This window comes from Bubalus bubalis, chromosome 22 (assembly GCF_019923935.1).
Source record: "Bubalus bubalis isolate 160015118507 breed Murrah chromosome 22, NDDB_SH_1, whole genome shotgun sequence".
In the NCBI taxonomy this organism is placed as follows: Eukaryota; Metazoa; Chordata; class Mammalia; order Artiodactyla; family Bovidae; genus Bubalus; species Bubalus bubalis.
Window position 1 is genome coordinate 19,745,572 of NC_059178.1, and position 21,374 is coordinate 19,766,945.

A 21,374-nucleotide genomic window follows, 5' to 3' on the forward strand; every position below is an offset into this window, starting at 1 on the left:
ATATATAAGCGCTGATACATGATATCTGTTTTTCTCTTTCTGACTTACTTCACTCTATAATAGGCTCTAAGTTCATCTACCTCAGTAGAACTGACTCAGATTCATTCCCTTTTATGCCTAAATAATATTCCATTCTGTGCATATACCAAAGCTTTATCCATCGATTACATTGTCTCAGATTTGGGGTTTCCTCTCAAGTTACCCTTGCCACTCACTCTGCGTTTCTCCAGTGCCTCCCTCATCAGGTTTATTGGGGTGTAATTTACAGCCTGGGAAATTCTCCCCTTTTTAGGTGTCTCATTCTATGACTTTGACAACCTAGGCAGCCATGTCATCACCTCCATTTCAAGATTTATAATATCTTCACCATTCCGGAAAGTCTCCTTCTGCCCCTTTGTCATCAATCCCTTACCTCCCCCAGCTCCAAGCAATCACTGATCAGAGTTCTCTTTCTCTGGTTTCACCTTTTCCAGGTTGTCATGTGAATGGACTCATAGTTTGTGGTTTTCATATCTGGCTTCTTTCACTTAACATAATACTTCTTAGGTTCAACCATAGAAGTTGAAAGCATCCTTACTTTCATTGCAAATTATATTGTGTTGTATAGATCACCGCAAATTATCCAGGGAGCAGCTGGTAGGTGTTTGGCCTGTTTTCAGCTATTGGTGATTGTGAATGAAGCTGCTGTAAACCTTTGCCTACAGATCTTTGTGTGGACAAATTTATGTGATATGTCCCTTGATTATGTCCTCTGCCTTCAGCCTCTTTAGTTAGTGAACCCTAAATTACTCAAAGTGCTTTCTGAAAAAACCTTGAAAACTCAATCACATTTTAGCTGCACGGAGAAGTGTATGTAGAAAGATGCTTTGGTGATTCTGTTCACAGTGTGGGCCAAGACACTATAATTTTTGCTTCACAAATTTTTATTTTCATTTCTTGGATTTACTGAGCATAGAGTGCATCTTTGGATAGGTGAAAATTCAGAGTTTTTTGCATTTGTTTGATTAACATTTTATTCCTGAGCAATTTTGGTTTGTTTCAGAGCTTAGTGTTTCTAGTTTGTTATGATGTGCTGGAGTATGAATCTTCAACCTTCACCTGCAATCTCAAATTCTAGTATGCTCTCAACACTTGGTATTTTAGTCTGATTTCTCGGTGGCAAAAACCTGACCTGAACTGACCTGGGAGCCAGGGGGAGAGCATTGCACTGAGTGTGAAGGGATGAGGTGTGTGTGCTGGAGGAGGGGACACTGCCCTCGAGCCTCCTGCCACGGTTACATGGTCTGGTGAGGCACCTTCCCGAGATCTGGAAAAGTATGAACTTTGTAATACATTCAGCTCCAAGAGATTTGGAGGAAGGATCTGTTTTTTCTCCACCTGTCTTCGGCACAACTGCCCCCTATCTGTTTGATGGAACTGAGTTGTGCTAGAGAGTCAGTCTGAAGCTTTTTTTTTCATTGTGACTACACCGGTACACTTCATGCCACGACCCAATACAATGCAAATACATCCAGTTTCCAAAGCAACAGCTCCTCTTACTGCATGTGGTGTACTCCTCTCTTCCTTTGCTGTGTTCATGAAAAAGAAAATGCTGGCTGGTGCCACTGCATTTATTTGATTACAAACTGGTTAGTCATGGCTGCAGCTGAGAGAGCCACGAGCTGCGGGTGGTGCTTAGCCAAGAGGGAGACTGGAGGTCCATGCCCGCCTCGCTGTGCCTGGGCCCATGTTTATGTGTCTGTCACAGTGACACATGAGGCCTGCTTTACCACAGAAATGCATGTGCAGGTTTGACTCAAAATCTTTGCAGTTCAGGTCGAGCAGAAGGAACCCTGAGACGGTGTCCTTCAAACTCCTGGAGTGAATCACCCAGCTCCAGAGAGACTAGACTAGATTCTACTTACCTCCTGTGTTTCGATTGTTCACAGGGCCGTGCAAACCAATCAGAGGATCACCATGGGGTGGGCTGGTGGAGGGAGTGTGAGACAAAGGTTGTATTTCAGGAGCTAGACTGTGCACAACCATCGACACTGCTGGGGAAATGAGGGGTCCTGGAGAAAGAGGAGGTGAACCAGTCTGCATTGGTGCTGAAGTGGGGCCCCGATGAGACTCAGGGAGGGTGCCTGGGGCATCCCTGTCCCTGTGCAGCTCCCCTGCTGTGGGATGGTGACCAAGCATCAGTGCCTGGGCTCCAGAGGCTACCAGAAGACCAGGTACAACCATCTCAGTAGTTCATATTCATCTAAATAATGCTCATTTGCATTCTAATTGTTTTATTGGAATTCAATTGAAGTTGACCTTCCTACCAACTCTGAACCAAAGGGCTGGCTTCCAAAGGAGTGGCATGAATGGGGTTGTACTTTTCCAGCTTCTGAAGGTAACAGCGTTTGTGTTTGTTCCTAAGTCTGCTTTTCAGCCCTACCTGAAATTCCAACACTCTTCTTCTTTCAGCCATACCTGGAATTCCAACACTCTTCCTCTTTCCCGGTCCCTTCTCAATTTCCCTGTGTCTTTATTTGGAATTTTCTGAGTCAAAATGAAACCTGACAGTTGGGAAGACCCTGAGAAGTCATTTTGTTGGTGGGAAACTGAGACTTACAAAAGCAAAGTGGGTTGCCCGTGAACATCCGCCCCAACCTCACTGCTTCCCCGGACTTAGATGGGAGGATGGTAATTGAGTTTGACCAAATATAATCATGGCTGAGACTGCAGCAGTTGGTCATTTTCTTTCCCAGGCAGGTAATCGACTTTGTGTTTTCATTATATGTTCTACATGAGGAATTCTGAGCAGTATGACACTTCTGATTTTAAAAAATAATATGAAATATTAAAAATACACTTTTGTGCATGCCAACCAGCTTTCAAAGTTAAGAACCTAGGTGCTGCAACACAGGTGACTGTGTCCCTCTCTCTGTCCAGAAACATGTTTGTTGCTTTCATGGAGTTCTTTATGGGTGAGTCCGTAAGTGATCAATATTCTGTATGCTTGCTACTTCTTTTTTTTTCCCTCAATATTGTGTTTATGAGATGCATCCATGTTTATTGGTGTAGATCCAGGTTGCACGTACATTTGCACTAACTTACTGATTCACAGTGTTTTATGGCTACATTTTCTCTCCTCTTGATGGATAAAGAATTTTTTTCCCAGCTTCCAGCTTCCTAGACTCCCTTTCAAGAGGAATAATCACCCTGCACAAATAGGATCATGTGACTGTAACCGGTTTGGAGAGGAAGTGTCTGCCTGTCGAAGAGAAATGAGGTTTTAAGTTGTTTAGCTTGTGCTTTTCTATACGGAAAATGTAATTGAGCTGAGCCCGGAAAGTCATGCGATATAGGATAACATTTTATGGGGAAATGTATACATCAATCTCCTTAATATATTAGAACAGGGCTTCTTCATATAACCTGGTCAGCCTGATTTCAAACACAGGATTTACTTTTATAAAATTTAATTTGTTGGGCTTCCCTGATGGCTCAGTGGATAAGAATCCATCTGCCAATTCTACCAGTGGAGACGTGGTTTCAATCCCTGATCTGGGAAGATCCCACATGCTGCAAAGCAACTAAGCCTGTGCACCACAACTACTGAACCTGTGCTCTAGAGCCTGGGAGCCAAAACTACTGAAGCCCACTCACCCTAGAGCCTGTGCTCTGCAACAAGAGAAGCCATGGCATTGAGAAGCCCGGCCACCACAACTAGAGACTAGCCCCCGATCTCTGCAAGTAGAGAAAACCCGTGCAGCAACAAAGACCCAGTGCAACCAAAAATAAATTAATTAATTACACTATTAAAACATTTTAATTGTTATTAAATGCTCTGAAATGAACACCGACAATTCATTTACAGAGCCTTCCATAAATATTTATACTCTGTGCAGTCCCTGGACCATCTGACTTACTCCATGGACTTTAGCCAACCTACATGAGAAGAAATCTCTCACTCTGCCCCTCCAGCCAAGACCTCTCTCAGGCACAAACCCCACGTGGGTCCAGGGTGACCTGTCACGTCCATACCTCATGTCCGTACCTCATGTCCGTACCTCACCCTCACCATGGAAAGGCCACCTCCCAGCCCCACTTCCTGCGACCAGATTGTGACTTTCTTCTGGGCTCAGTTCCTTGGTGATGGTGGAGAGTCCTTTGCTCCAAACCCTTCAGCCCTTCTGGTTTTGCAGATGCTTCACCAGAGTCTGAGTCCAGCAAGGAGGACCCGGCCGCAACACCTCTTCCTGATTTATCTCTGTGTTTAAGACACACTTTCATAACCAACACTCAGTGCTCAGGGAGAGGGCCTGGCACTCGATAGAGGCAGAATAAATATTTTTGGAATAAATAAAAAATCTGACCAAATCAAGCCATTTCATGTTCATTGGCTACAATTAATAGTTCTTGTTCTTGAAATGTTTTCTCTGGTGTATGCAAAAAGTGCATATATATTTTTAATGGTTTATAGTTTCCACTTGTGACCATTAACTCACATCCAAAGAACTGAGATTGTTACCCATCAACCTCCGGTCCTCAGGCGCTCCACAGACACTAGTGACTATCCTGCCCTTTGTACTTTATCTTCCCTGAACTGAATTATGGAGATACTTGTGGCAGACACCTGATCTAATTCTTCAGCAGGACTTTGCACAAACTATTGTCATAGGAAAGAAAGAGTAAATATTTGGAGATCGCATTAATTCTGCCAGCCTGTATTCAGAGCACACACTGTACCACATGTACACACACATATACACACATATACACACATACAAATATAATATATACATATATATATATAGTCCTCTTGGATATAGAGATTCACAAATAAGTGAGCAACATAAAGTGTTCGGGGTCTAAAGGAAACAGATGGTGAGCTTTGCGGTGGAGATGAAGGAGGGGAGTCTTGACTGATGAGGATGACGTGGAAGTGTGTGTGAGGAGGGCTTTGTGGTCCGAGGGAGAAGACGTGCTCTGACTCAGAGGGACGAACACTTGCCTGTCCTTGGATGTGCAGCCAGCACGGCTGGAATTTGAGGTCCAAGGAAGTCTTAGCAAGAGACAAGACACACACGTCTGCAATACAGAGGTCCTGTAGGTGAGCTTGGGAATATGGGCCTTCTCATCGCTGGTGCAGTGAGCAAGTCCAAACTGTGCTTCTAAAAGTTTAACTTGGCCTGGTTGGCAGAGGGGACACCCCAAGGCAAAGTGTCAGTCATTCAGAAGAGGAGGTGGTGAAAGGAGACTTGTGGAGATATGGTCAGGCACTGGGTAGAGACATCTCATAGGAAGAAGGGTGTCTGCAGATGGTCTTGGGCACGTGCTGGGACTGAATGAGCGGCTTTGTGAGTTATTGTGCACTTTCTGGTCTCTTCCAGTCTGTCCCAAGAGCAAGTGGACATTTGGGAGAGGGGGTGGACACTTGGGAGATGGGGTGGACAGCTGGGAGAGGGGATGAGGGAAAAAAATCAGGTGTTGCTGGCACTGTAGTTATTAGGGGCTTATTCAAAACCAAATATATGAGTATTAGTTACATCTAAGTACAGTTTCCAAAGTATCCATTCATTGTGATCAAAAATCTAGACCAATGAGGAGACTCCAAGCTCAGCATTTTCTAAAACCTGTGCCATGAGCAGTAGGTCAGCAGAATGTAGTCGATTTTAGATAAAACGTAAGAAATGGTTTGAGCTCAGATAAATTTGGGAAGCAGAGATTTGCACACAAGTTCAGTTGCTTCAGTTGTGTCCGACTCTTTTGCGACCATATGGACTGTAGTCCACCAGGCTCCTCTGTCCATGGGATTCTCCAGGCAAGAATACTGGAGTGGGTTGCTGTACCTTTCTCCAGGGGACCTTCCTGACTCCAGGATTGAACCCATGATTCCCATGTCTCCTGCATTGCTAGTGGGTTCTTTACCCACTGAGCCACCTGGGAAGCCCAGAGGTTTACACAAACTCCAATTTACTGTTTTTCTACAGAACTTCTCAAGTCCTTTACTATAATAATAACCGTCATGATTTTCTAACACTTATTTGACCAGAGGCAGGTTTTTTTTTCTTTTCTTTGGTCATGTTTTGCTTTAATTCCCAGTATTTCTGAGGACTAGCTCTCTCATGAATGTGCTTCAGTTGACTCTGGTCTAGACAGTGAAGATAGAGACTGTAGTGATAATATGGTCCCCATGGGAGGTATCAAGTGGACTCTGACCTGGTCATTGTCCATGGCCCACACCGTCATCTTCTGGAGGTTCCTGGAGCCCGTGGGCTGGCAGTGCTCTGAATGTGCTGCTTTGTGAGCTCGGGTGACAGCACCAGCTAACAGGTTGGCACCTCCATGGCTGATGGATTCCACTCTGAGCTGGACCACAGCCCAGTCTTGTTTCTGGGAGCTGCGTTCTGTCATGGCTGGGGAGTAATTGCTTTGCAGTTGGGGTTCATTTACTCTCTTCATGTTTGTGGGTGATCGAGTGTCTGCTTGGGGACCTAAGAGCTCAAAGCTGAGGCTGTTGACTCGAAGCCACTGTTTGCAAATTGAGAGCCATGTACAGAGTGCAGGTTGGGGGTGGCGGGAGTGGGGCAGGCAGGCACAGTGGCTCCTGGGTCCACTGTGCCGGGTGGGACTCTGGGTATGTTCCTCAGAGAACTCTTTCCCGCCAGTCGGCTTGGTTTGTGCTTCTCATAAAATGTCATGATCAATTCGTTTTCGGCAAAAGAGCTGCAGTAATTTATCCCCCAAATCCACTCAGGAGGGACTGCTGGCTCCCCCGACCTCAGCCCCATCCAGGAAATACTTCCCCGCCCAGCCTGGCCTTCATTTCCTGGCTTCTCTCCTTGATCTCTGAATTCCCGTTCTGATGATGTGAATCCTCCTCTGCTCTGTCTGATCACGTTAGGTGTACTTGCAAAGTAGGCAAAACCTCTATGGTTTTCTTATGATGAAATCAATCATCAGATTTACTTATAGATTTGGATTATAAATTTTATAAGTAATTATAAAATCTGGATGAAGTGTTTACAGTATTATACGTTTGGATGAAGTTTTCCTATTTGATTTCTCTTACTCTTAGCCCAAATGCAAGGAATTTGCTATTTTTTAAAACCTTTCACACAACCATGTGTGTTTTATTTATGGAGGTAAAGGGATGTCTCATCACATCCATGTTTCTCTGTTCATAGAAGTTTCAGTTCAGTCAGTTCAGTTCAGTCTCTCAGTCGTGTCCGACTCTTTGCGACCCCGTGAATCGCAGCATGCCAGGCCTCCCTGTCCATCACCAACTCCCGGAGTTCACTCAAACTCATGTCCATCGAGTCGGTGATGCCATCCAGCCATCTCATCCTCTGTCATCCCCTTTTCCTCCTGCCCCCAATCCCTCCCAGCATCAGGGTCTTTTCCAATGAGTCAACTCTTCGCATGAGGTGGCCAAAGTACTGGAGTTTCAGCTTTAGCATCATTCCTTCCAAAGAACACCCAGAGCTGACCTCCTTTAGAATGGACTGCTTGGATCTCCTTGCAGTCCAAGGGACTCTCAAGAGTCTTCTCCAACACCACAGTTCAAAAGCATCAATTCTTCGGGGCTCAGCTTTCTTCACAGTCCAACTCTTACATCCATACATGACCACTGGAAAAACCATAGCCTCGACTAGAGGGACCTTGTTGACAAAGTAATGTCTCTGCTTTTGAATATGCTGTCTAGGTTGGTCATAACTTTTCTTCCAAGGAGTAAGCGTCTTTTAATTTCATGGCTGCAGTCATCATCTGCAGTGATTTTGGAGCCCCAAAAAGTAAAGTCTGACACTGTTTCCACTGTTTTACCATCTATTTCCCATGAAGTGATGGGACCAGATGCCACGATCTTCGTTTTCTGAATGTTGAGCTTTAAGCCAACTTTTTCACTCTCCTCTTTCACTTTCATCAAGAGGCTTTTGAGTTCCTCTTCACTTTCTGCCATAAGGGTGGTGTCATCTGCATATCTGAGGTTATTGCTATTTCTCCCGGCAATCTTGATTCCAGCTTGTGCTTCTTCCAGCCCAGCGTTTCTCATGATGTACTCTGCATAGAAGTTAAATAAGCGGGGTGACAATATGCAGCCTTGATGTACTCCTTTTCCTATTGGGAACCAGTCTGTTGTTCCATGTCCATTCTAACTGTTGCTTCCTGACCTGCATATAGGTTTCTCAGAGGCAGGTCAGGTGGTCTGGTATTCCCATCTCTTGAAGAATGTTCCACAATTTGTTGTGATCCACAGAGTCAAAGGCTTTGGCATAGTCAATAAAGCAGAAATAGATGCTTTTCTGGAACTCTCTTGCTTTTTCCATGATCCAGCAGATGTTGGCAATTTGATCTCTGGTTCCTCTGCCTTTTCTAAAACCAGCTTGAACATCTGGAAATTCACGGTTCATGTATTGCTAAAGCCTGGCTTGGAGAATTTTGAGCATTACTTTACTAGCGTGTGAGATGAGTGCAATTGTGCGGTAGTTTGAGCATTCTTTGGCATTGCCTTTCTTTGGGATTGGAATGAAAACTGACCTTTTCCAGTCCTGTGGCCACTGCTGAGTTTTCCAAATTTGTTGGCATATTGAATGCAGCACTTTTCACAGCATCATCTTTCAGGATTTGAAATAGCTCAACTGGAATTCCATCACCTCCACTAGCTTTGTTCGTAGTGATGCTTTCTAAGGCCCACTTGACTTCACATTCCAGGATGTCTGGCTCTAGGTGAGTGATCACACCATCGTGATTATCTGGGTCGTGAAGATCTTTTTTGTACAGTTCTTCTGTGTATTCTTGCCACCTCTTCTTAATATCTTCTGCTTCTGTTAGGTCCATACCATTTCTGTCCTTTATCAGGCCCATCTTTGCATGAAATGTTCCCTTGGTATCTCTAATTTTCTTGAAGAGATCTCTAGTCTTTCCCATTCTGTTGTTTTCCTCTATTTCTTTGCACTGATCACTGAGGAAGACTTTCTTATCTCTCCTTGCTATTCTTTGGAACTCTGCATTCAGATGCTTATATCTTTCCTTTTCTCCTTTGCTTTTCACTTCTCTTCTTTTCACAGCTATTTGTAAGGCCTCCCCAGACAGCCATTTTGCTTTTTTGCATTTCTTTTCCATGGGGATGGTCTTGATCCCTGTCTCCTGTACAATGTCACGAACCTCAGTCCATAGTTCATCAGGCACTCTTATCTATCAGATCTAGGCCCTTAAATCTATTTCTCACTTAGAGTTGTGTATAAAACCCAGGCTTCTAATGGGGAGGTCCTTTTCCAGACCATTTTTATAAAAAGCCAGTCAGACTGGTCTGAGGAATTTTTCCTAGAAGATCCTGGATTAGGAGACTCTTTACTTAAGACTTGACTTACATTCATATTATGGTACCAAATAAATGGTAATATTCTAAATGTGCAACAGTAGTGGACTAGTTAAGTAACTACTATCTGCCTGTGAGTGTGGTAAAGGTTTCAAAATCTTCAGTGAGTTGTGAAGATGTGAGTGATGTGTTAAATGAACAAATTATTTTCAAAAACAATAGATAAAGTATAAGCCTAGTTTTGTTAACTCAAAGATTGCATGGATAGTAGTTTCTTATGGTTTCCAAACTATTGAGTAGAGTTCCCTGTGCTGTACAGTAGGTCTTATTGTTATATATAGTGCTGTGTATATGTTCATCCCAAATTCCTAATTTACCCCTCCCCCCTCACCTTTCTCCTTGGGTAACCAGAAGTTTGTTTTCTTTGTCTGTGAGTCTATTTCTGTTCTGTAAATAGTTCATGTCATTTTTTTAGATTCCACATAGAAGCAATATCATATGATTTTTTAATTCACTAAAATGTCAACATGATTATTTCTAGGTGATAGAGGTCTTGCTATTTATTATGTTTTTACCCAAATACGTCATATATCCAATGTAAATGATGACTATATATTTCATCACATAAAGTGTATTTGAAAAATACGTATCTTCACATGAGATAATTTCCTATCTTCTGCTGCTTTTCCAAACTAAACAAGTTTTAGCTCTGATACACACTGGGTCACTTTCATTTGAGTCCTGTGCAATAAAGATGAACAGTGTTATCTCTTCAAGACAGAGGGGAGCACAGGACGAGGGGAAGGTCCCAGTGAAACACAGCCACCAGGTCCTGCAGACACTGGGACCAAATCTTGTGAGCTCTGTGTTAACGACCTGCCTTTTCTTGGAACAGGATGGAAAACAAAATCGACTCAGCATTCAAAGTAATGAAGGGCTCCTGTTCAAGGATGGCTTGAATGTTTCCTATGTTTTCCCTCTAAACTTGGATTTACTTCCAGGGCTGCTCATGTACATCCAGTCTTTAACTGCTCCTACCAGGTTGCAAACCCCTGTCTCTGTCCTGGACACGTGGCTTATTTAATAACAGTTTAGTTCATCAGTACATTTTAGGAGTGAGAGTTGGTTTCGGGTTCTTCATGCTATTCCTGAAACTCCCTGAAAGCTTCCTGAGTCTTAGTAGATTATGTGAGGCTGGAGTCAGAGAAAAGCTTTCTGATACCTTCCAGGCAGAAACTGAGCATTCTTTAAGTCTTAAGAAGATTCAAACATACTGTGATGGTTTAACCATTGCAACGTCAAAACAATTGAATTTCCTCCTCCCTGTTTTTCCCTCCATAGCTTAAAGGGAGCCGATGCTGGCAATGGGATCCGAGTGTTTGTGCCTGACGTGGGCATGTTCATCGCCAGCCTGACCATCTGGCTGGTCTGTAGGAACATTGTTCAGAAGCCAATGGCCGAAGAGGCCGCGCAGTGTAACCCGGAGTTTGAGAATGAAGAGTCGGTAAGTCTGAGTCTGGGCCTCTTCCTGGTCTGATTTCTGGGGCCTTGTAGGTTGTGACATGAAAAGTGAGATATGCACAGAGCTTCGTGCCCTCCTATGCTGGGTGGTTGCTTTGTACACCTCGGGTGGTCCTCACGCATGTGCATTCTCACCCGCACTCGGCCACATGGAAACAAGTCCGGGACGTGAGGGCTGCCCTGTGAGATGCATTAACCCTAAGGGCCTGGGCCTGACCCGGTCGGTGTCTCTTCATTACCATCCGCCCTTAACTCACACTGGAAACCTTTCAAGTTTGTGTCATGGCCCGTGCCCTAGATACTTAGTTACTGCAACATGCTTAGAGAAGAAACACCTGGAAGTTGTCAGAGAAAAAAAAAAATTAATTCTACCTTGATGGAAGCTTCCAGTCTGTGCACCATGCCATCCTGAGTCAGTGGTTAAATCTGCATGCTTCCATCGAGGTATTTTTTAAAGTACTCCAGAGAAAAAAATACATGCATTTGGAAGAGTGTAAGAATGAGTTAAACGTTTGTGAATTTTTAGCTGGATCAGGGGACACGTCAGATTTCACTCCGTGGTGAATGGAAGCGGGAGACAGCTGTCGCTCCGTCACTGACCTGTTTGTTCTAATAACTGCACTTTGCCATGTGAGTCTAGGTAACAGTGACTTAAAAAGTAATTGATCTGGTAATTGAAAGATAAAATTTACAGGGAAAAAAAATCTTTAAAAGACTGTATTTGGACATTTGACCCAAGACATTTGTAAGTACTAAATGTTTCATTCATAAGCTTTGGCAAGAAATTAAACCTATAAAACTGAAGTTAGTTGAAATTACTTATATTGAGAATGGTAACCATGATGACATCAAAGAAAGAAAGTTTTCAGTTATGGCAAATAATGTGTGTGCTTCACAAATGAACAACATTTTCCCTTGATATTTATTAGAATACAACAATGAAGAAAGAATGAATATGATTCCATAAACCTCTGCAGATTAGAAATGATGTTATTGCCTAAAATCCTTGTGAGTAAAAAATATACAATCCTGTGGCATATCCATATTCTGCTGTTTTTAAGGTAAATGTTAAAAAGGGTACATGGTGTTAAAAATCATTACAGCAAGGTCATAACTACCTATCTCTTGCATTCAAGTTCACAAACTGTACAACATTTGTCAGCGTCCTAGAAATAGAACTATGAAGGTGCTTTTTCTTCTGGCTAAGACAGAATTTAAAATTTTAACCTCTGCTTTTATATTTGAAATTTCTTTTCTAGTATTTACAGTTTTGAAAAATCATCTGGCTTAAACAATCACCCTGTTTTTTCCAGATTCAGTGAAAATAAATCCATTAACTCAAGCTCTCCGGACTTAGGACTTTTCCTTATTATTTTTGATAAGGCAAGATTTGTTTTCAGTTCTCCTCATATTGTAGATGGAGGGTAAGGGATAGTTACTGTGAACTGAGTGGACTCTGAAGTCAGACTTGGAAGCTGTGTGATGTTGGGAAAATTGTTTATCCTCTTTCTTCTTCCGCAAAGTGGAGATTGTCCTGAAGACTTAATAAAGGGCCACGTGCTTGCCTCCCTTTGTTCTTCTCCAGTTTGAAAGGAAGTAGAACAATTGCAAAAATGTAAAATTTAAAGCCTCTTAAAATGAGAGAAAGATAAGTTGGAGGGTGTGTTTGAGGCCAACTCACTCAGTAAAGGACTTCCTTCCTTGTCATCGGTGAAGGACAACCATGACTGAATTACAAAGCTTCCTACAGAAAGAACTTCTGTCTCCAGTTCAAACACTGTTTTGACATAAAACTAGGAAAACCTGCACTGAAAACTAAAGATAAGGGATGTTAGGTCAAGGTCACCCGTCTGGTGAAGAAGAGACACGATGTCACTGACCGATACTAAAATCATGTTTCCTTCCTGATTCCCCTCTGTTCTCCAGGATGGGCTCATGATACCTCTCTCCCATGTGAAATTTGTTTAAATATTTGCACCCTATATATTATTGATTACATTCAGTTCAGTTCAGTCACTCAGTTGTGTCCTACTCTTTGCGACCCCATGAACTGCAGCATGCCAGGCCTCCCTGTCCATCACCAACTTCTAGAGTTCACCCAAACTCATGTGCATCAAGTCAGTGATGCCATCCAGCCATCTCATCCTCTGTCATCCCCTTCTCCTCCTGCCCCCAATCCCTCCCAGCATCAGGGTCTTTTCCAATGAGTCAACTCTTTGCATGAGGTGGCCAAAGTATTGGAGTTTCAGCTTCAGCATCAGTCCTTCCAGTGAACACCCGGGACTGATCTCCTTTAGAATGGACTGGTTGGATCTCCTTGCAGTCCAAGGGACTCTCAAGAGTCTTCTCCAGCACCACAGTTCAAAAGCATCAATTCTTTGGTGCTCAGCTTTCTTCATAGTCCAACTCTCACATCCATACATGACCACTGGGAAAACCATAGCCTTGACTAGACGGACCTTTGTTGGCAAAGTAATCTCTGCTTTTTAATATGCTTTCTAAGTTGGTCATAACTTTCCTTCCAAGGAGTAAGCATCTTTTAATTTCATGGCTGCAATCACCATCTGCCGTTCTAATCCTAATTGATTACATTATTTAATGATAAAAAGGGATAGATTCTCTAAGCATTATTTTTGGGGAGCTTGGAAAGTGAAAGTGTGAAAGCGTTAGTCACTCAGTCATATCCAACTCTTTGTGACTCCATGTACTGTAGCCCACCAGGCTCCTCTGTCCATGGAATTCTCCAGGCAGGAATACTGGAGTGGGTTGCCATGCCTTCCTCCAGGGTATTTTCCCAACCCAGATATTGAACCCAGGTCTCTTGCATTACAGGCAGATTCTTCACTGTCTTACTCACCAGAAAAAACCCTTAATATTGAAAATGCTAAATATCATTACTATAAAGTTGAGTTCCCTCTAGGTTAAATTTGTTTGTGCCTAAATTAGATATTAGTTTCCATAGTCTCAGTACATTCCAGCCCCAGGTGGCCCAGGGGAGCAGGCTAGAGTGACTGTCCAGAGATGAATCCAGGAGGAAATTTTTCTTACTGGGGAACCATCTGGCTGGAGTCTGAAAAGAATATAAATACACGGCCAAAATAAGCAGGAGAATTTATTTTATTTTGAAGTCCCTAGCGTACTTCCTGCGACTTGTAAATCTTGGCGATTGTGTTCTAGATTGCTTGGTTTTTGAGGATCCTTTGAAAGGACAGTGTTTGCTGGCGTTGCTTCTTCTTTCATTTATCTCAGTGGAGAAATGGCAGATTAGTCAACCCTCTGGTGCCTGGGAGAATTGCTTCTCAAATCCAGCTTTGTTTCAGAGTAGTAAGTAATCCCTGGAGAATTCTCAGGACTCTTCCCAAATCTCCATGGACATGATAATGAGGCTTAAGTTCATTGTTTTAAAGGGCATCAGAAATCCAAGGATTCTCCCAAAAAAAACCCAGTGGGCATGGAGTTGGGGAGGAGGCTTTGTCCTGTTCTTGAATTTTATAGAAAGCAAACCTCGGTCAAGGACCAACTCCCCAAGTGCCATGAAAGATTCTTTGCCAACTGACATACTTGTGGTCTTGTTTATTTGTTCCTTTTAATTCAGAAGCATATTGACAAATCATAACTGAAAGATTCAGATTCTTACGTCTTTAAAAAAAAATGAGTTGTGTTATGAGAGTTAAATTGTGTAGAAAGGTTATCTGTGCAATAAAACACCAATGACATCAGTAATTTCACCAAGTTGATAGTATCTGCATATTTATGTACTTCCAGCTCTTTCTAGCTATTTAATGAGATTTCAGGCTTTATTATTTTTTTGAAACAAAGAGTAGTTTAATATGAAACCAAATTTATGATAAATGTTTATTCACATAGGAATTTTAGTCTTGACTTAGTCTGCTGCAAGTGGCTTCTTCTATATGGTCTAACAAATCCAATATGAATGATATAAAGAATATTTTGGTGTCAGTCTTGAGAAACCTATATGCAGGTCAGGAAGCAACACTTAGAACTGGACATGGAACAACAGACTGGTTCCAAATAGGAAAAGGAGGACGTCAAGGCTGCATATTGTCACCCTGCTTATTTAACTTACATGCAGAGTACATCATGAGAAACACTGGGCTGGAAGAAGCACACACTGGAATCAAGATTGCCAGGAGAAATAGCAATAACCTCAGATATGCAGATGACACCACCCTTATGGCAGAAAGTGAAGAGGAACTCAAAAGCCTCTTGATGAAAGTGAAAGAGGAGAGTGAAAAAGTTGGCTTAAAGCTCAACATTCAGAAAACGAAGATCGTGGCATCTGGCCCCATCACTTCATGGGAAATAGATGGGGAAACAGTGGAAACAGTGTCAGACGTTATTTTGGGGGGCTCCAAAATCACTGCAGATGGTGATTGCAGCCATGAAATTAAAAGACACTTACTCCTTGGAAAGAAAGTTATGACCAACCTAGATAGCATCTTGAAAAGCAGAGACATTACTTTGCCAACAAAGGTCCGTCTAGTCAAGGCTATGGTTTTTTCAGTGGTCATGTATGGATGTGAGAGTTGGACTGTGAAGAAAACTGAGCACCGAAGAATTGATGCTTTTGAACTGTGGTGTTGGAGAAGACTCTTGAGAGTCCCTTGGATTGCAAGGAGATCCAACCAGTCCATCCTAAAGGAGATCAGTCCTGGGTGTTCATTGGAAGGACTGATGCTGAAGCTGAAACTCCAGTACTTTGGCCACCTTATGCAAGGAGTTGACTCATTGGAAAAGACCCTGATGCTGGGAGGGATTGGGGGCAGGAAGAGAAGGGGATGACAGAGGATGAGATGGCTGGATGGCATCACCAACTCAATGGACATGAGTTTGAGTGAACTCCAGGAGCTGGTGATGGGCAAGGAGGCCTGGTGTGCTGTGATTCATGGGGTCGCAGAGTCGGACACAACTGAGCGACTGAACTGAACTGAACTGATATACCTAATTTATCCCTGAAGCAGCCCTGTTGTTGAGGGCATGTTGGGACCTGTCAGTGCTTGATGGGGTAGAGACTCTCCTTCATCACTCAGGTTGAAGCCAGGGCTTCAGACAGCAGCAGTTTCTAAAGAATGGAGACACATTCAGTCCCAGAGCTGCGATTATAATCCTGGCTGTTCTACAGATGTAGAGTCTGGAGGTGTCCTCTGGGCAACAATTGCAGAAATTGGGAGTCTTGAGGGTTACATAAGCTCCTTCTGGAGTCTGGCTGAGCAGCAGCAAGGCCTCGGGGGTTCGAGGATGATATCTCATGGCTCACTTTCCCAGGGGCCCCTCCTTTACCTCCATGTGTGAGGGAAACCTGAGGCTCTAGGTTCCACAGACGGATCTTTTTCACAAGAAGCTTGGGGCTGTGTTTGTCTGCTGGCCTGTGATGCTTGGGGGTGGTGGCCTGATAAGAGCGCTGTCTCTGGTTGTTACTGTCCCGTGGGGCTCAGGGTCTCCAGTCCTACTGGCCACCAGGGCATGTCCCCATATGCACTGTGTATGCTCCTGCTGGGCTCAGCCAGAGGGTGTGGGGGCCGGACTTGCTCCCTTGCTTTGGGAAGACAGGGGGAGAATGACTTGACTTAGGTGGGAGCATAACGGTGCCTCAGTCTCTGGGCAGTGTCTTCCTTCCCCCACCCTCCAGTACACCTCTTTGGATTTGCGAATGACTGTCCCTTACACACAGTCTCAGCAGGTGTCACACTCTGGGCATTTCACCTCTCTTGGGGCAAGTTCAACCTTGTGCCTTCCCTACCTGCCTAGGTGTGGCCCTTCCTGTCCTCTGCTGTGGACCAGATATTCAGCTAGTTCTCAGGTCCTTTCCAGGGAAGATCGACCCATGTGTAACTGCATGTTTGTTCTTATGTCCTCCCATGAACATATTTGTCATGTCCATGGGAGGAGGTGGGTTCAGGCTCTTCCTTCCTCACCACCTTGAACTGACCTTGACCTAGGAGTTTGTAAGGGTCCAGGTACAGACTGCATCCCAGATATGTTCAGTCAGAATTCTGGGAGGCAGGCGAATGTTTGGTGGTACCAGGATTGTTTTATTAAAGCTCCCCAGGCCTGTGGTCCTGGATAGCCTAGCGGGTTGCTGCCTGCTAACTTGGTCTGTCTTAACCTCCTTTATTGAACTTGTATTGCTCTGTAGGAAGTGGCTGAAAGCATACATCTCTGTACTCACGCTTCCAAATGGAACAGGGAACAATTTAACTGTGCTTATACATTTGGAAAAGTAATCTTCCTAAAACAAGCTTAGTAACAGAAAAAAACCTTGGCTTCGTCTGCACCATGTTGTCACGATAGGCTTACGTGATGCACGTGACCCCTGCCAGCATGGCTCCGGAGCTCTCTGGGCACTGTGTCCATGGGGACACTGTGGAGGATGGTGGACGATGGTGATGAGTCACAGCACTTGCCTCTTCCTTCCATGGACTCTTCTGTTTCGATGACTCCACTCCATGAAGATTAATTATTAACTTTCAATAATAAACAATGAGTAAATAACTTGCAACATTTTAAGAAAGTGCTCCCTTTGCTTCTGGATCTGCTGGCTCATTATCTGTGCCTCTGATGCTCTCCCATCAAAGCATCTTTTCGAGCATGGTTTAAGATACAAGGAAGAGGAGGATGGAGTCCATGGTCTGAGGAGCGCTGGGCTAACATCTAAAGTTTGTCTGAAATCAGAAAAAAATTCCATTAGATAAATCACCTCAGTGTTTTCCAGTCAAGGGAGTCTGCCTCACATCCAACTCAAACACAAGGCTTCCATGTAGGATGAGTTTGTCCATGGTCACAGGTATCAGGAAGAGTGTGGATTCTAATCTGGCTGCTTCCACATCATCTCATGCAGTCCTTTAATCAGACAAGTTCCTGGGACTTGCTTCTGGGATTCCTGATTCAGGAACTGTGAGGTGGAGCCTGGTAATCTGGCCTCTTAAAGAGCCCCAGGTGAGCCTTGGATTTAGTCCAAGACAGGTAGACTCATTTAGTGCTTGGGGATAAGGGAAAATGAATGTCTGGTTCTACTAGAAGTAATTGGTGGTGTCTTCCTGGTCCAGAACTGAGTGGGAGTAACTGCTAATGCTTGACTGCTGGGGACGAGGCTGCAGGGCTGAACGCGGTGATGGGATGAGGCATGGAGGCTTGGGTCCAGGCTCAGGACACCATGACCTCACACCCAGTTGACTCCATAGCACTTGCAGTGTCCTCACGTGACATGAGATGCTGCCTGAGTACATCTGGCACATTTTGAAGTCAGGGACTTTTAAAGATGAGTCAAAGCACTTAACATTTCTTTACATAAGCTATAGACTTCAACCTGGACAATGCTGATATGTAATATTTTATTAGGCTTTTTAAATTATAAAGGTTTTCTTTATCTTTCATTTCTAAGATAGCTCAGGAACTAGAAAAATAAATCTTTATTTACAGCTACTCCTTCTTATGAAGAAACTGAAAGACAAAGTTTAAGCATGCTTCTCCAGGCAAGAATACTGGAGTGGGTTGCCATTCCCTTCTCTAGGAGATCTTCCCCAACCCAGGGATGGAACCCCGGTCTCCTGCATTGCAGGTGGATTCTTTACCAGATGAACCACCAGGGAATCCCTTCCCAGGTGGTGCTAATGGTAAAGAACCTACCTGCCAATGCAGGAGATGGTAGGAAATGGGAGTTTAATCCTTGGGTCGTGAAGATCCCCTCGAGGAGAGTGTGGCAACCCACTCCAGTATTCTTGCCTGGAAAATCCCATGGACAAAGGAGTCTGGCGGGCTACACCCCATGGGGTCGCAAAGAGTCAGACAGGACTAAAGTGACTTAGCATGCACTCCTTCTTAGCTCCAAGGCCAGGATCCAGTTGAGTTCCAATGTTGGGACAAATTTCAGCTCCAGCAGCCCAGCCTGCTTGCTGGTGAGTGAGCTGAGGGGCTTCCAGGGCGTTGGTGTTTATGCTGCTCCAGATGGATCATTTCGGGGAGAAGACCAGCCTGACGTGACTAATGGCACTTCTGGCCCCAGCTGGGATGGTGGGGCTCACTTTTGGCTCCCTCTCAGTTTGGCAGGTTTAGAAAGTATTTTCAACTGAAAGCCCCAGGGATTCCGGTACAAAAATGCTGAAAAACCTCAAGTACACTGGTCTGTTTATAAAAATCATAGGGTCCCTGTCCCGCCCAGGAGAGGTTGGGGAAATGCATTCATCTAAACTCGAGAAGGTTCTTGACTGGAGATTTCTATCTGATTTAATCTACATCCGTAGCGATTCCGTAATTGAGCAATAAGTCATTTATTGTGAAAGTTAGGAGTGTGTTTCTGACTGTGACCCAGGCAACCCTAGCTGTGTTCCCTCTCTCTGTCTCCTTGGTCAAGTACAGAGACTGAAGATTTTGGACTAATTTTCTTCCTCTAGAAGCATTTTTAGGATGTTGCCCACCTGCTGTACAAGTAGTATTAAGCAACAAATGCCCATGTGTGTGGTGATGTGGGTGTCATAGCAACAGCATCCCTGGATCAGTCCCCACAGCAACTCAGCTTTGGGAGATGGAGAAGTTGAAAGAAAGCTGGCCTGGGAGCCGGAGCCTCGGATGCTGGGGAAGGGCCTTCCCAGTGTGGGGACAGCACATACCAAGGCAGAGAGCCTGTGGATTCCAGGTTCTCTGCATGGTTCCCTGTGTGTGATGTTTCTGGGCCAAGAGATGAGGATAAAGTTGGAGAGAGAGACTGGTCCCAGGTGTGGCAACTCCAACAGGTAGGCAGCTGTGTGTTCTCCCCAGGTCACCTCATCAGAACCCACTTTGACAGTGACCTTCAGGTAGACCTCTCCAATTCTCACCTCTGTCCACACTCCAGGTTCCTCACTAGCTGTCCCCGTGATACCTCCACCTTAGAACTGGCTTCCCAACTTGCTCCATGACTGGTCATCCTGATCTCATCCACAAAGACAAGAACTCCCTCTGATTCTCCTTCATCCCTCCCCCTACCATGTGAAATTTACCAACTGGGGTCTGCTGACTGGACTTACGAGATGCTCGTCCAAGACGTGAACCCCCTTCAGCTCCACTCCCCATCCCCTCTTCCACCAGCACAGCCTCCTGGCTGCAGGACTCCCTTGCTCTTCCCCTACTGCAGCTGCTGGAGTTGCTCTGGGAAAGAGATCCCGTTGTCCCCCTCACTGGGTGGAGTGCTCTTAGCTTGGGTTCAAGAGAAGTGAAGCATCGGACAAGTCCTGCTCTGAGTCCAGCCACCTTGGAGACTTTTGCTTTGAAACTCCCTCTGTGGGTGATACAGGGCTGGGGGGTGGGCTTTCCTCCTGGTACCCCAGCTCTGTAGCTCTCCCATCATCCCAGGTGGGGGCCGAGCACCTGTGCACAGGTGGGGCTGCTGGTGTTGGCACTGACTGGAGCTCAGCCCCCATGTCTCTATGACGTGGGATGCAGGGGCATCAGCTGACAGTGAGGAGGAAGAGCAGGTGGAAGAAGAAGTGGGTCTGGGGATGCGCTATGTAGGCTCGGCCACCCCTTCCTGCTGTCTGGAAGGCTCTGGCTAGAATTTCCCCATGGCTGGTGGCTCTGTGACATTCAGAGCTCAGCTTAAATGTCACCTCCTCAGAGAGGCTCTCCCTGAACTCAGAATCTAAAATAGCTGCCCTGACTCCCTCAGTCACATCACTCTGTTTTAATTCTTGGAATAGCAAGTGTCACTGTGAGGTGTTTAGTTCCTGACTTATTTGTGTCTCTTACTAGTGACATTGAGGCACACTGGGCTCTGAGCAGATTGAAAAATCTTCACACATAAGCCTGAGACATTCTTCTTCCTTCTGGAAAAAGTACAAATGTGCTATGATGAAATACAGTATAATGCAAAACCCAATTTGGGTATATGAACTTGAATAGCCTGGGATTACATCCTCGTGTGTGTGTATTGTGTGTATTTATGTATGGTGTGCATGTGTGTCTTTGTGTGTGTGTGTGTGTGTGTGTGTGTGTGTATGCATGCACAGGGGTGGGAGTGCATCCTGTAGCCTTGGCTTCATTAACAGCCAAGGTAAATCCCAAGTGGCCTGTACCCACCTAGGCAAACAGCAGGTCTGAGCCCTCAGGTCACTCAGCACTTACTGAGCTGTGCACCAGCCTCCTATACCCATCTTCCTCCAGTGAGGTGGAAGCTCAGACACCAGCAGTGAATATTATGTAATTCTGAATTAAGCATATCAAGAAATATATATATGTATATATAAATATATATATGAAAAAAAACAAAGACCCTAATTGGAAAAGAAATAGATACCACAGTGTTCACAGAAGCACTATTTATGAAAACCAAGACACAGAAGCAACCTAAACGTTCATCTACAGAAGAATGGATAAAGAAGATGTGATTGATATATATATACATATATATATACACACACACACAATGGAGTATTACTCAGCCACAAAATGAAATAATACCATTTGCAGCAACATGGATGAACTTGAAGGGCATTATGCTCAGTGAAATAAGTCAGAGAAAGATAAGTACTGTTTGATATCACTTATATGTGAGCTATAAAAAATACAA

General features: G+C 44.3%; 1 protein-coding gene across 8 annotated transcripts in view; it reads left to right on the plus strand.

Moving 5' to 3' along the window:
- Nucleotides 1-21,374, plus strand: part of PIEZO2 (piezo type mechanosensitive ion channel component 2) — a 252,233-nt gene that overhangs the window by 125,401 nt on the left and 105,458 nt on the right. For all 8 annotated transcript variants that reach the window (XM_044934794.2, XM_044934790.2, XM_044934791.2 and 5 more), the window contains one exon: nucleotides 10,634-10,796. In XM_044934794.2, coding sequence (XP_044790729.1) covers nucleotides 10,634-10,796 — 163 coding nt within the window. The remainder of the gene's footprint in view (nucleotides 1-10,633; nucleotides 10,797-21,374) is intronic.